Here is a 15,540-nt window from a genome sequence, read left to right on the forward strand (position 1 = left end):
GTAACCCTATCTAGGGACGTATAATACTGTCAGAGTGGTCTGAAGCTCACGCTTGATTGCACACAGTAGTAATGACTGCGCGTTAGCGATACGGCTAACGAGGCAATGGGTGGGGTAGGTGTCGACCGTCTACTCTACAAATAACAGATCACACTATCGGTATACAGGGTGGCTCAGGCTAGTAACTAATTAGGGCGAGGCAGGGGGGCAGGTGCGTGGGAGGGTGTGTGGTTAAAAAGTGATGTCCAGTCGGCTAGGCTTACGAGACACTATCATTCATTATTACGATATGTACATGTAATATTACGTATAATTATATACAAGGGAGACATTAGGAAGACGAAAGTTGTTAAGAAAGAGAAAAGATAAGATCCGAAATTTAGTCGCCTCTATCGATCATGCAATGGGGGCTTCAGGTACAGTTCTTACGCCCAATCTGCAAGGGGTTCGACAGAGTTTGGGATTGAAATGATTGTAGTACAGTTTATTACTTAATGATAATAATTAGCTATTATTGTTTAAATATCCAGATGAGCGATGCAGGCCCTTTGGGCCTCTTGTATTTGATAGCCATCCATAAATGACCTTAGTTTTACCTGCAGGGTGTTCGACAGAGTTTGGGATTGAAATGTTTGTAGTACAGTATATTACTTAGTGAGAAAAATTAGCTATTACTGCTTAAATATCCAGGTGAGCGATACAGGCCCTCTGGGCCTCATGTATTTGATAGCCATTCATAAATGACCTTAGTTTTTACGAATTTAATTAATAGTGTAGTATTTCCTTTTGCAAATGAATGATAATCATTGAAACTAAAACACAGACACGTCAGCAAGGGTCCAGCCATTTGTCTGACCGTACATCAAACTGGATAAATATTAAAACCCCTATCGCACATCTACATATCACAGAGATCAGTCTTACTGAATCCGAGAAATAGATTGTGATTGTGCGGAAAGTCTTAAAATCGTAAATTATTGGCATTGAAAGTTTATCCCCCTTCAGAATTAGGGATTCACTTTAGTGATCTCTACTCGAGGACACAAGCGACCAAAATAAATCTACTGCACCACTTGCAACAGTTATATTTTTCCTCTACTGGCTACCTTCTATTTCCTAGGATATTGCTGATCAGCGTTAAAGCCAAAAGTGATGTATTGCCAGGCAAGGCGCTAGGAAATACAAGGTAGTTATAATAAGAAACAAATATAAAGATCGCAAATATTGCAAAGGTTGCAGTAGATTTATTTTGGTCGCTTGTGCGGCCTCAAATAGAGGACACAAAAGCAAGTCCCCAATTCTGCAGGAGGTTCGCGCATTACTCGCCTCTTTCGAAACTTTTAGTGGGCAATTATCGAACCCTAGCAAGTTCTCTTAAAGATAAAGCCAAACGCCAAATTGAGTGAATAATTAAGTGAGAGTAATAAAATCGCAAATTTTTGGCATTCAAAGTCCCATAACCCTTTAAAACATTGTCTTGTTCTCTCAAATATAAACCCACACATCAAACAAAGTTAAAATCCAACCACAAACACGCAAGTTATTGTTCGGACAGTAATAAAATCGCATTTTTCGCATTCAAAGTCCCGATATACATGTAACTCCTGCAAATTTTGACAGATTTCATTAAACCCATACGAGGTCTTATTGATATTAGGTCACACACAATTTTTGGTGAACATCCGAAATCAAATACGCAAGTTAGTGTCCGAAATGCAAAAACGGACAAGCTGATTGCTATAGGGCACCGGTATCTAGATGCGGGACACGTATAATGCCAACTCTTCATTAATGAATATGTAGCATGTGGTGAAGTAATCCAATTACGATGTCACATTTAGTAATTAAATGACGTCATGAGTACACGGCGAATATGGCGATATTTTTGTTCTAGACTTTTGCCTGCCGTTATTAGAATACGGTGGTTTTCTTTACATATTTAGGTTAATCAAACGATTATCAAGGTTAATATGTGTAGTTAAAGTAATTATCAAGGTTAATATGTATAGTTAAAGTAATTATCACGTCAAATGGTGAATACAATATGGGGTTATATTCACTTTTTAAGCCGCTCTTGGCGAGAGCCGAGCGGCTTATTAATTCTGTCCAGAGAACGAAATGACGGACCCACTTCCGTTCGGGTTGCGTACGCATACTTCAGTCTTGCATGCTTCCGCTATATAGTTTCGTTATCGCAAATAGAAAGTGAATCTCTGACACTCACCTGTGGGTTACATAGAGTCTTCTGATACTCCTCTCCAAATAATAATCCTTACTTTAAATAATTGCTGAAAGAAAAGTTTATCTCCGGTGCATTCTACGAGTGTTATGGTAGTGAAATTCGTGCACTAAGTTTGAGCGTTTTAGCAACTCGGTTTGCGGTCTGAGGAGTGTTACGCGTGTGAAACACATTGATTCGAGAAAGCACATGTGAAGACTGTCAAGCATTGACGCTGTCTGTAGAAGGAAGAAGTAACTATATATACTTATAACCGTATGAGTATTTGAAACGGGAACGTAATATGACATATCGTGCTTAGGTTGATAACGGTAATGGCTCGGAGACGAGACGATATGTGAACTGTGTATGCTTATCAAACATTTCTGTAACACAGCATGCTATTTCTGGTATATTTATTTATGACAGTGTAACAATTTAAGAACAGCCGCTGCTGTTTGACAAGAATTGCCGCCGTGTCAAAATAATATCCAATTCGGTGGAAGGGAAATAACTCTTACGTTGTTAAAGATACATTGAGAAATATAATTTGTAAGATTTTGTATATTCAATGACGGTAAATATAGTCGCTACATATATCAATATTTATAATTAATATGAATAAAAAATAAATAAAAATAAAAGGAGTACAATGTCTCTTTTCTCCATGCATGTTTTCCCACTACTGTTAATTATCCTTCATTTCACAAGCACAAATTGCACCTATTCTTTATTATCCATTCACCGTTTGGCATTCTGCACGTAAATGCTCATGTCACATCATTGGAGGATGCTAATTAATGAAAATTACAACAATGCATCACACTTAAAGAGGGTGAAAAAAGAGGAGAGGGAGAAATGTTTTTAAGGCATCATTTAAGAGGCGATTGATTTTGAAAATTCCAAAGGCAACATCATCAAATGACCTGATTTTCAATTAGCAGAATACAGAACACATATATGAGGTATTATAGTAGATATTGATGCTCAATGTGTTACTGAAGCAATTAAATTTAAAGTGGTGAGTGGCTGTAATGTCATACTGACATAATTATAGTTCCTATTTGCAAAGATGCTGATTTCTTTGACGATTCTACTACAGGTATTTACGGGGAACAGTGACAGGGATACCATTGTGAAGGCCGATATCGTACCCAGTGTAACTGGAATGTATATCCGTATCAAACCTCAAACATGGAACGAACGCATCAGCCTCCGTTTTGACGTCAGTGGATGTTATCTGTTTGCAGAAGGTACTTGCAAGTGACATGTATGCATACATACCTAATGATTATTGTTACATTATTTTTATGCAAGGACATTTTGTGGTGTTTGAAATTTCACACTGGCAATGTTGCGAACCGTAAACATTTATTTGTTTATTTAATACAATCGATGTGTATCTACACTGTCACCTGTCACTTCAACTGTTTTTATCTAGGCAATTTTGTATTGTATGATACTTAATAGGGTTTTTTAAACAAAGCACAAGTAGATAGAGTAAAAACAAAATATATGCCATTTTCCTCCAAAAACCCTGCTGTTTCGAAGTTGTTTAAAATGTTTTGGAATATGTATTTCCATCGCACTTGTCATGCTTCTTAAATAAAAACGTTTGTTCTGTAAAAAGAACTGTTAGATTTATATTTTATTCTATTTTATTCCCTTGCAGCAAGTGCAAATGAAACATTTTCAAGGATTCCTGTCATCACATCATCAGACTACACGGAAGGACTAGTCTTGGACGTTTCAACAACATCCATATCAAAATGCGCCGCCATGTGCAAAGAAACGCCAACCTGCTTGTCTTTTACTTACGAAAAAGGCCAGGATTCGTGTCGTGGCTTTGCCGTAGCTGCTCCTGGCTTTTATGGCCAATTTTCGTCCCTTGGCATCGCTTCCCCATGCTACCTTAAAAAAGGTATGGGACAGAATAAAGGGAGGCAATCGGCATTTACGTATCCATTCTGTAGTTGAATAATTAATTGAAATGTACGATATCAAATAGTTTAATCTTACAGCTAGAGTTAAACTGATTTCACGTTATGCCTATAAACGTGCATAGGTTAATCACAAATAACAAATTAATGTTAAGTTATCGTGTAGCTCAAAACACATCTTACATCATAGACTAATGCAATTTTGTTGTTCCTTTCCTTTTTTCGTCAGTCCTTCTGTCCCATTTTACGATAACAAAATTTGGAAACACGATTATATTGAGAAGCAAAATATGTTATTAAAATACGATCATTGTCATCTAAATTGACAAATGACCTGTATTAAAAAACTCAAATGTTATATTACAACATTTTAGATTCGAAAAATCTGGTACAGATCAATTTCTGGATGACGCAATGGCTAAAACGAAATGATCGTGAATTTTATCTTTAGATGGATTCAATTAACTCTATCCTTAAACAGTTGGTAACACAACTCCGGGTCATGTTTACTTTGTTGTAAGGAGTGAGATCATATATAGACGATATACAGCGCGACTTTGTTGACAGATTACATAATGATTGTTCTAAATCTCCACGGAAAATGGGACCTAGTACATAGAGATATTGATACATATCTTAAAAAGGACTTTCCCTTTAATGTAACACAAGTTTCAGATAGATTTACGTGTTTCAAAACACTTTGTAAATATATTTATTTCCTATTGTTTGAAGGAAAAATCAAAGCCCTAGGATTCCGGAAATTGCAAGGAGGGACCAAATACTACAACGTGATTGGAGTTGCCCGAAATCAGTCGAGTGCTGTTGATACGTGTATTCGGTTCTCTGCGCAACTGTTCCCCTTAGAAACGGCTTCGGAGGTTACAACTCTACAAAATGTCATTACAGGAAATGATATTATGAGTAAGTATTTGCAAGTTAGCAATGTTACTTCCCTTGACTCATTTCTTATTATTTTAGCTCTGGATAAATGCTTCGAAAGGCCACTTGTAAAAATTTAATCTTTGTTTCAATACCTCTACTGTTCTATGACGCTATTAAAAAACTGAATGATCAGTAACAATGACGTTGCGTGAAATCATATTCATTCGTCAAAGGAATTCGATTGTTTCAGATATTCAGGCTGCTGACAACAACCAGAATGGTTTCTACAAGGGTGTTCAGGCTAGATTATCTTAATACATGATACAGAAGGGTTCATCCGAAATCGATATAGTACTGCCACATTTTGTCAAATAAAACTTGCAATCAAGTACAATTAATAAAATGCAAGTCCGCTTAAGTGTATTAAGGCTATATCGTTCCTATCCCATGAATTCTTAACGTTCAATTTAGTTTATTTGGGCTTAGCGTCCTTTTAAAAGCATAGGTCATTTTTAAAGGAACTCCATGATATATATGCGTGTGGAAGAAAGCGGTAGTTGGTGTATTTGCCTCTTTTTGATAGTGTTGATCTCACGCTGACTCTGCAGAGACTTCACATGAGATTTACATGAGGGCTGGTTTGTTAAACTCTTTGCAACAGCCAAGGACATCTGTCAAAAAGCATTATTTACCATGTGGGAAACATACAATTATTTTGATATAATAAACTGTCAGGACAGCGTTCAAATCACACCCTGTGTCAGCCTTCGGCCAATCGTAGCCGACATTGAAATAACCATTTGGACTGATATAGACGTTGATGTTTTAGGTTTGATTTAAAACAATCTACTTCATTTAATTGAATAACAAATTGCGAAACAAATTTTATCGTCCCATATTAATCACTCTTGTTAGTACAGATTGTAGCGCGCAGGGGAATCAAACCTAGCCACCTTGGTCAGAGGCGAGTGTGCTATTAACTGTGTCCCCCGACCATCCTGTAGGTTTAGGTATAGGCCCAACCATCCTGTAGGTTTAGGCCCGACCATCCTGTCGGTTTAGGTATAGGTCCGACCATCCTGTAGGTTTAGGTATAGGTCCGATCATCCTGTAGGTTTAGGCCCGACCATCCTGTCGGTTTAGGTATAGGTCCGACCATCCTGTAGGTTTAGGTATAGGCCCGATCATCCTGTAGGTTTAAATATAGGTTTTATAAGGTTTAGCATTATGTCAACAGCAAAGATCTTTGTTTGACGTGTGTCCATGTGTGCTATGTAAGCGTATGTGCTGGAGGTGATATGTTAGCGTTTGCGTCCTTCATATTGATATTGTCTGTGAAAGACAAATGTCCGATTGTCTGTGTTGCAAGGTAAGTGCTCGTTTTATGTCTCTGTCACAATTTGATCATGTCATTCTTAAACAGTTTTTAAAAAAATTGCAGGACGCAACTTTCGGTTATACGTATCTGGAGAATACGTATCCAATCAATGGCAGTATAATGGAGTCCCTAAAGTAATAGACGGTGACCTCTGGTCTACAAATCATCCTAACCCCAGTCAAGGGCACTGTGTGATGTTGACAGAAACCGGTCTGGCCAGTGTTGATTGCACGGAAATACTCTTCTTCATATGTGTTATCTGATTACCTGATTACCCATCATAACTTTTCTGCAGTGTCCATGTACGTACATGCAGTGAGATACCACATGGCATTTTGTTTCCCGGAACATTGATGTCTTTGCATGCGATCCTCGATTGTATAATGGTCTGTGATTATGAAATGTGGGTATCCTTGTTGGTTATTAGTGACGTGAAAACGAATTCCACATACAAATAGAAGATAAGTTATACATTTGTACATTTAAATTCCTTATCCCTATCATACCATATATATTTCAGAAATGTGTTGGGATACTAATAAATTGCAACCATTAGCCTTCTGCTGTTTCGTATTTGTATTGTTTCACAGCCCATCGACAATGCGAGTCACTTAAGGCCAAACAACACGTTAACATAGGCAATCACCGAAATTAAAACATCAAGCCAGAAATTAAAAGGTTTAAAAGGAGTAAAAATATATCAACATGGAACGAATTGGCTGTAAATCGTATCATATCTTATTATAAAGATCAACTGAATGTAAATAATCACACATTGATTGAACAGAAACGGTATCAAACGGTTCATACACGATACATTGTAAAATCTGTCACGTTTTTGTTTGAATTCAGTGCATTCGATCATAAAATGTAAGTGATTAATCACATGCATGATAATAGGGTTAATCTTCTTTATGTAAAATGTAACTGTGTGATGTAGGTATGGCCTATTCGCAGTCGCGAGAGGACAACCTTCTCTCTACGACCCGCTCCACCTGCCGCACATAAACCTACGTTAATTTGCGAATAATTTTGTTGTTCACTTTCAAACCATTTATTTTGTCAATTCGTTCTTATAAAAATAGCGATTAAAGGTTTAAAATCATCAAAACGTGTTTTGATATATATTGGATAGTGGATGTTCTACCAAAATATAAAGGAAATATGTTGGTAATGATGGAAAAACAAGGACAGGAATACCTTTCTTCAGAGACAGCATTTTTTGCAACCGCAGAAGTATGCTTGTCATCAGAGAACAACATAAATTATTGTATGAGATCTAATTCCTTGCAGGTACCATTAATTAGCTATACCTGAATGACAGTTAATATTTTTCGAGTGTTAGCTACATCACCCAACATATCAGCAATCTTCATATAAATCATGTCAGTACAAATGATTATAATAAGAATTTAAAGGAACATCATCACGGTGATTTTTTTTTTTTTTTACCTTTTTTGAAATACTGCATTAATATATCAAACGAGTCTCCTAACGGAAAAAACCGGTCGGATTTTGCTGATGCATTTTCATAAAAATGTGTAATTACTTATAGAAGAGGAGATTCCTTATCCTGTCTGGTCAGACAGTTTGTTCTGCAGTTGTTAGCGTGTTGTGCGCATGCGTTTTTAAACAACATGACTTGCCGTGGGAAGTGTCAGCGAGTGAGAACCGTTACCGCGTCAGCGAAAAGTTGCTTAATGTTCAAACGACAGCGCGAAGATAACGTTGCGGAAGCGAATATTCTCCTTTTAATACTTCCAACCTTCAATAATGTAGGTGGGACCGTGGGAAGTATCCAAAGGAGAACATTATTATCATGATCAATGCTTAACGGCCCATCAACACAGGATAGACCATAAGGGCCAATCAATGGTCGACAAAAACAAATGCTGAATCAAATGTTAAAGGTGTGAAAAAGGAGAAAGAACAAAGAGGAAGAAAAGAAAAGAAAAGAAAAAGGAACAAGGTTACCGCGAGCGGTATATAATACGCCCGTCACACATTGAATGAGCAGTTGTTTGTATGATTGAAATATATGAAGTATTTGTGAGTAATTGATATTAAAAGAGAAATCATTCAACATAACTGGTAGATCAATGAGTGCAATACAACATCATGGAACGCATGCATCGCATTAATTAAACCAAGGGTAATAACTCCAGTAATTACGGTCGGATAATGGCGGTTATCAAACTTGTCCGTGGTTTCATGGTAATTAACCTTGTTGTGAAGTTTGAAGTTAATCCGTTAATAATTACTCGAGATATCGAGCGGACACTGTTTCGGCAAGTAAAGGGGCATAACTCCAGAAATTATCATAGGATCATGGCGGTTATCGAACTTGCCGAGGTTTCATTGTAATTAACCTTGTTGTGAAGTTTGAAGTTAATCCGTTAATAATTACTCGAGATATCGAGCGGACATCGTTTGCCCGCCCGCCCGCCCGCCCGCTCACGTGATAACATAATACGTCCCCGTCTTCGACGGGCGTATAAAAAGGACAGAAACAATATCTACACTGTATAAATTGGACTCTGAGGAATTACCACGGCCAGACCATTCCAGAGTTTGGTTTGTTTTAGTATTGTTTAACGCCCTATCAACAGCTATGGTCATTTAAGGACGGCCTCCACTGTGTGCAAGATGCACGCGTGTAGTGTATGCGTGTGTGTGTTTTGGGAGGCTGCAATATGTTCGTGTTTGTCTCCTTGTGATAGCGCTGAACTGATGCCGACTTTATAGTGCTACCTCACTGAAACATGCTGCCGAAGACACCCATTAGGACTCCCCACGCGGTCACAGTATACTGACAACGGGCGTACCAACCGTCCTACTCCTAAATTGCTGAGCGTTAATCAGGAGTAGAAACTACCATTTTTACAGACTCTGGTATGTCTCGGCCAGGTGACAGAACCCAAAGCTTTCCTCACAGGGGCGAGCGCTCAACTAAAGGCCAAAAGTGTGGCATTGTCAAGGGAGCCATTAGGAAATAAACAGTTGTTTAGAAAGAAGAGAAAAGGTTTGTTGTCAGTTCGCCTCCTTGTGATAGCGCAGATCTAATGCCAACTTTACAGTGCTTACAAAAATTCCTACTGCATTATGTATCGTAAGAGGCGACTTATGAGGGGAGCCCTCCCGGCAGAATTTGTGAGTGCATGCGTGCCCTCTACTTTGAGACACGAAAGCAACTTAAATAAATCTGTGGCACACATTTTGGCTCTTCATATTTCTCTCTACTTCTATAAATAAACCTACATATACATTTTAATCCCCCCCCCCCCCACCACCACACACACACACACACCTACACACTCGCGCGCAAGCACAGCATAGCATACACGGTGGGACGTCCTTGGCTGTTGATATTACGTGTACCATTATGTGACAGCAGGAATGTATTATTTTCTAACATCAAGACCTGTAGAGATGACATGGGAGGAACAACATCGTCAGCGGATTGCTAGGAATGTAATATCGTGACGTAAGGACTTCATGACAAGATGCTATTGACAAGAACAAACTTTGGGAACACGTTTTAAAGTATATTAACATTATATTTAGCCCAAGGTCTTTAATTATTTATTACTCACTGATGTTTGAGAAAGCTGTTTATGTGAAAATCAATTATTTTCTTAACAGATCTCGCACTTTTACTCTATAATAATCAATCAAATACATTGTATTTTGTACCCAAACGTTTAAATGATCACATTATAAACAAATACTGAAGAAATGGTTTAATTTGCATTCATTATGTTTGACGTCCTATTAACATCTTAGGTCATTTTGAAGACGTGCTTCTATTTGTTTAAATAACTCTGCTGAACACATAGCACCATAGGGGATATGTTTGTCATGAGAGCGTATAGTCCTCGTTTTGTCCGCTTGTGTGACTGTCTGATTCTGATGTTAATTTTGGAACAATTATTCCAATCAAATCAATGTAAACCAATTTTGTTGTTTTCTTCTGTCTTTTGCAAAGGGGACAAAATCTGCTACCGCATTACTATATTTGGGATATATATCCTTTCCTTTCTGTCTCTCTTTTCGGTGGTGTCTCTCTACGCACCCATCTTCATTTGACCTTAGCTTTCGCGGGGACATTATACCCCAAAAAAACAAACAAAAAACAGGAACGTAGGGAGGCTCTTTGATTACACACCAGTTGCCAATGCTGAATGCGATGAAGACCACATGTAATAACCAAGGACTGTGATTGTGTCTACATCAGCGGGACTTCATACCCGGGCATGATATGGCTCAATATTACAAACGGTAATCACCAAAGTCGAAAAATTGTTGTCATACTGCCCCGACTCTATCTTGATTCGTACTGGTGTATGTACGAATTTAACATGGCCCGAATGGAGAGCATCTATTCCAGGGGAGGCGACTCTGTCCTGGTGCCGGTGTCCTATGACGGTATTCCGTCCAAGAAGTTCCCATAGACATTGATTGACCTGGTCCCCATGACGACGTCCATGGTTAAGTGGTGTTCTGGGGAAACTAGCTACATCAATATCGGTATACTCGACAACTACAGTGTAGATACGCATTGTTACATTCGACTGTAGTTCATGTACTTTCAACAATATTCGTCATGGGGTATAAACACATTTGAACATTTATTGTACAAGGATGGGGTTACCAGCCCATGCAAAACTCCTATAAAATATCCATGGAATAGTTCGTCAGTTACGTTTATACTCTAATATATTTATATAGCCAAAGCTATTAATGGTCAACATAAAAGCAATAAATGTTGTCTCATTGAAATCTTTCTCTGTAAGATAGTTACTTTTAATTTAGTCTTGTAAGCGTCACAGAATTCTGTACAAAAGTGCCAATTTGGTAACAATAGTTATTTGATGTTATCAGTCAAAATAATATTACATATTTTGCGGGAAGAACACTTGTTATTTCAACTTTCTGTTTTAACGTACTAAACAAAGAACGATAAGAAAAGGGGGGAAAACAAGTAGTGCATTTGTCAATAAAAATAACGTCAACAAAGGGTTTTAAAGCTTTTTCAAGGGATTAAAGGATCTTGGTGTTAATGCCGCTGAAAACTGCAGCATGATTAAAGAGTTCATAAAAGGCCCTTTGAAAACACGTCATGCGTGAGTTTTATGAACAAATAATAAAGTGAGAACAGCAACAGCATTAAAGAGGTCCATGGGCCTTAACGGTCACCCGAGTTCTGATATATTTATACAGAGTTGATTTTTGTTTTTAAAACATGAACAGAAGTATTATTCAAAGTGACAGAAAACAATAAAACAACCTTATTCGATATCTAGCATACAGATTTAAGACTGAAAAGTATTTGAAATTAGCACCTCTGATTCTAAACAAGGAAAATAAACTCCTTTGGGCGCCCTTGGGGGTAGAGCTGGCTCAAAATGTTAAAAGTATCAAACTGTCAACTCAGGGTTATAATTCCAATCAAGTTATCAACATGTAATATTCATAATATCATTTGCCATAATACATTTTGCCTCCCTTTATGAACGCTCAACATTAAAGCCCGAAGTGAGAAATGCGCTTGGAAATAATAGACGTAGAAAGATATAAAAGATCCAAAATATTGCAATGGGTGCGTGCAGCAGTTTAATTTGGTTGCTTTTATGTCCCCACGTAGAGGGCACATTTATATTTTATACTTAATTACACGGTGATTGTTTGTTATGGCTGAACGGCCCTCAACAGAGTATTTCTTATGGAGGCCTATTTCTGTATGTACTTAATAGCGGTTGTCATGAAACGACTTGTATCCGATCACTCCAGGTGACCGTGAAATGTTGAAAAATGAAAGGAGTAGCACAAGCGAAACAACAAAATTGATTGTTTAACGTTAAACGATTCACTGTTAATGTGGAATTTGCTGGTACATGTCTTTAGGTTTCATACTGCTGATGGTGATACAATGGCGGGGTTCTTAATCTGCCCACACATGGATTTTATTCAAACTTTGCAATTTTAATGTTCAGGTAAAATCACTTCAGAAACCGATGTTATTATTTCAAAGTTTATAAAGAAAAGAAAGAAAGGTCCTGTATTGGTGTTTTCCCTGGAAATTAGCGGGTACCCAAATATTTGATGGCATAAGTACACACAATCAAGATTATTTTTTTGTAGATGCTTCAAATTATGATTGTGGAGACACTAATCATTTCATTAATATGTATTTTGTATGTTTTAAGTCAGTAATATAAAAATCAACTGGCTTACCATTACCAAACTCTATTACAAATATCGAACAAAAAATCACACTTACACATTCAAAGTCCATCATTTATAGGTTCTCCTAGAGGTCTCATCTTCGTTAGTCTTTAAAAAAAACAGTTTTGGGGTATTGTTTACACTAGTACACATTTGTATTTCAGTTGAGAACCGGGAACATAGTCTACCAGCCTGTCTTAAAATGTACATACCTACCATACAAACACAGACTGACTGAAAATAGCTGTCTTGCAAGCTGTCCTTCCAGATTGGCCTGTCTGGCTTATTTCATTTTTATCTCAAATGGTCCGAAGGACAATAGTGAGTTTATGCCGTGGCGCAGCGTCCGTCGTCAACCTTTTTCTTTAAAACCTATCTCCTCCTAAACGCCAAAGAGGGTTTCAACCAAATTTAGTCTGAAGCATCACTAGGGAAGGGCATTCATTTCTTAAATAAATGAGGTTTATTTTACCCCTGCGGTCCTAAGACATGGTACAGCTAGATTGGCATAGTCTATGGTGTAGTTTTCATAAATTGTTAAATATTAGTTTCTAGGTTTATAAAAGCTTATAGTTGAATGAAATTTAAAGTATTGTCTAATTACACCTTGTAATATGACATATTACTTATTTCAAAATCTGTTAACATGGCAACTCAATGGAGGCCTCTGATTAATTGAAAGTCAGATATTGTGGTTCCAGTTTGGTTAGAACATAGATCTTGTCTGGTTTTGAGGAAATTTCATATAAAGATATACATGCATTCAGTTGTTATGACTTAAATATAAAACCAGGTGAGCGATACAGGTCCAGTGGACCTCTTGTTTTTTTCATATTGTCCTATGACTACAATCTCCATTCATCAAGTTGTTTTACATTGTCTTACACTAGTCTCTTATACTATACTACTATATAATTCTTTTCGGTTTAAAAACTTTATACAGTATGTCTGGAACTTTTTTAGCAAGCAGCAGGATATATCGCGGAACATTTTACTTCCTCGGGTGACTTTGAGGTTTGGGTGCATCAACATTCAACTGGTTTGCTCAGGGGTCAGACTCCTTCTAGACAAATCACAAACAAAATGCAATGTCTGGATTCATTATGTTGTTGCAGATTCCACAGATCCTATCAAAGACTACTGTACTTGATCCACTGGTAAGCGAACTGTTGGAATGTGTGCACATACTGCTTGTATATTATACTTTCTGAGAAATGCTTCAAAGCAAACTTCGTAAGAGCTATCTTGTAAACGTGTGTCTAATTTTAAGAAGTTAGTTGTTTGCTAATATAGGGTATCGTCTGTGAAAGCCTAGTTGGTAGAGAGTCCAACTAGTATTTTGAAGATCTTTGGTGTGTCCCTGCCTGCAGGTAGGGCGTAAGAATTGTACCTGCTGCCCAAATTGCATGATCGTAAGAGGCGACTAAATTTGGGACCTTATCTCTTCGCTCCTTTCTAAATAACTTTCTTCTTCCTAATGTCTCCCTTGACAATGCCTCACTTTTGACCAATTGTTGAGTGTTCGCCCTGATATGGGGTATTGTCTGTGATAGCCCGGTTAATAGAGAGTCCAACAAGTATTTTTGAAGATCTTTGTGTGTCCCTGTCTAGCAAGTACGCTGATCATTTATATATTGGCCTCCCATCTCCCCTCTTTGTTTAGAAAGAAGAGAAAAGATAAGATCCCAAATTTAGTCGCGTCTTAAAACCATGCAATTGGGGCAGTAGGTACAATTCTTACGCCCTAACGGTGTTTAATTTTAATACTATTTTGATAGTTGATAGTAAGATAATCAAAATGAATAACATGCATGAGCAAAAGAAAAATGATGAAACTCTGGTTTGTGTTTGTGTATAGTCAACTAAACTATCTTACGGACATATTCAAATTTGGTATCTTTTTAACATCTAGCAAGTCTGTAATCAATATGAGCATTTTTCATAGAATAAAATACAGTAAGAAAAATGTTATGGAGCTTCAAAAGGAAGTAACATGCATTCATTTGACAAAGCGTATGTAATACCCTGTGGAACTTTACTTTTTGCATGATTTCGAATAAAACTGACTGTTTATGTTCAGCGATGGTATAATTAAAGTTCTTCTAAACTTTCATGAAAATGCTATGGGAATTTTAACATAGGCAAGAAAAGTGTGATTGTCTGTGCTTGTTTGCATCTTCTGTTTTAAACAGAACTACACTTCCTTCCAATACCATATACTGTTTGTTCGTATGCAATACATTTTTTTAGGTCACCTGAAACAAAGTCTCAAGTGACCTATTGCGATCGCCTTTTGTCCGGCCTGAGTTTGTACGGATAAAAGTGATTATCTACAAGCTAAAAGCAAACAGGACACGCATATCTATACATATAGAGTGGGATATTGAACAAAATATACACAATGGCTTTATAATTAATTTATTTTACATTTTACAATCACATTGATCCGGGTGAGAGTTATCTTCCTTGAAAAAAATCGGAACTTTTTGCAGAGGAATGGAATTGACACAATGACAGTTGACTCTGTTTACATATAACAAAAATGATGGAAATAAATTAAAAAAAATATGATATCAAAATTATCAATTTATTGTTCTTTAATGGAACCAAATTACTCTCAGTCATGTACACTTTGGACATCACTACAGTCCGCTAACTCACGGTATATTTATAATTACATGTCAGGTACATAAGTGACCAGAGGCTATCGCATGGTATGCCGTTCTCACGTGCACTTCATAGGGATCTTGATATTTTAAAAAACATTATTTTCACAGAGTAAGTAGACTACATTTGTAAAAACAGTTTAATCGACAGAGCAAAAATCGTAACGACCTCGAGCTTATGAACTCGTGTAAGCACGTGATATGCACATGTGAGGTCGGTACGTCCGCATT

At 37.3% G+C, this 15,540-nt stretch overlaps 1 protein-coding gene across 1 annotated transcript in view; it reads left to right on the top strand.

Moving 5' to 3' along the window:
• LOC110440245 overlaps positions 1-6,956 on the top strand; it is a 20,949-nt gene extending 13,993 nt beyond the window's left edge. Inside the window, exons 3-6 of the mRNA XM_021483192.1 lie at positions 3,321-3,471; positions 3,891-4,139; positions 4,891-5,079; positions 6,482-6,956. Of these exons, the coding sequence (XP_021338867.1) occupies positions 3,387-3,471; positions 3,891-4,139; positions 4,891-5,079; positions 6,482-6,681 (723 nt within the window). The 5' untranslated portion in view covers positions 3,321-3,386 and the 3' untranslated portion in view covers positions 6,682-6,956. The remainder of the gene's footprint in view (positions 1-3,320; positions 3,472-3,890; positions 4,140-4,890; positions 5,080-6,481) is intronic.
• Positions 6,957-15,540: the final 8,584 nt, after the last annotated feature.

This window comes from Mizuhopecten yessoensis, unplaced genomic scaffold, assembly GCF_002113885.1.
Source record: "Mizuhopecten yessoensis strain PY_sf001 unplaced genomic scaffold, ASM211388v2 scaffold11175, whole genome shotgun sequence".
NCBI lineage: Eukaryota > Metazoa > Mollusca > Bivalvia > Pectinida > Pectinidae > Mizuhopecten > Mizuhopecten yessoensis.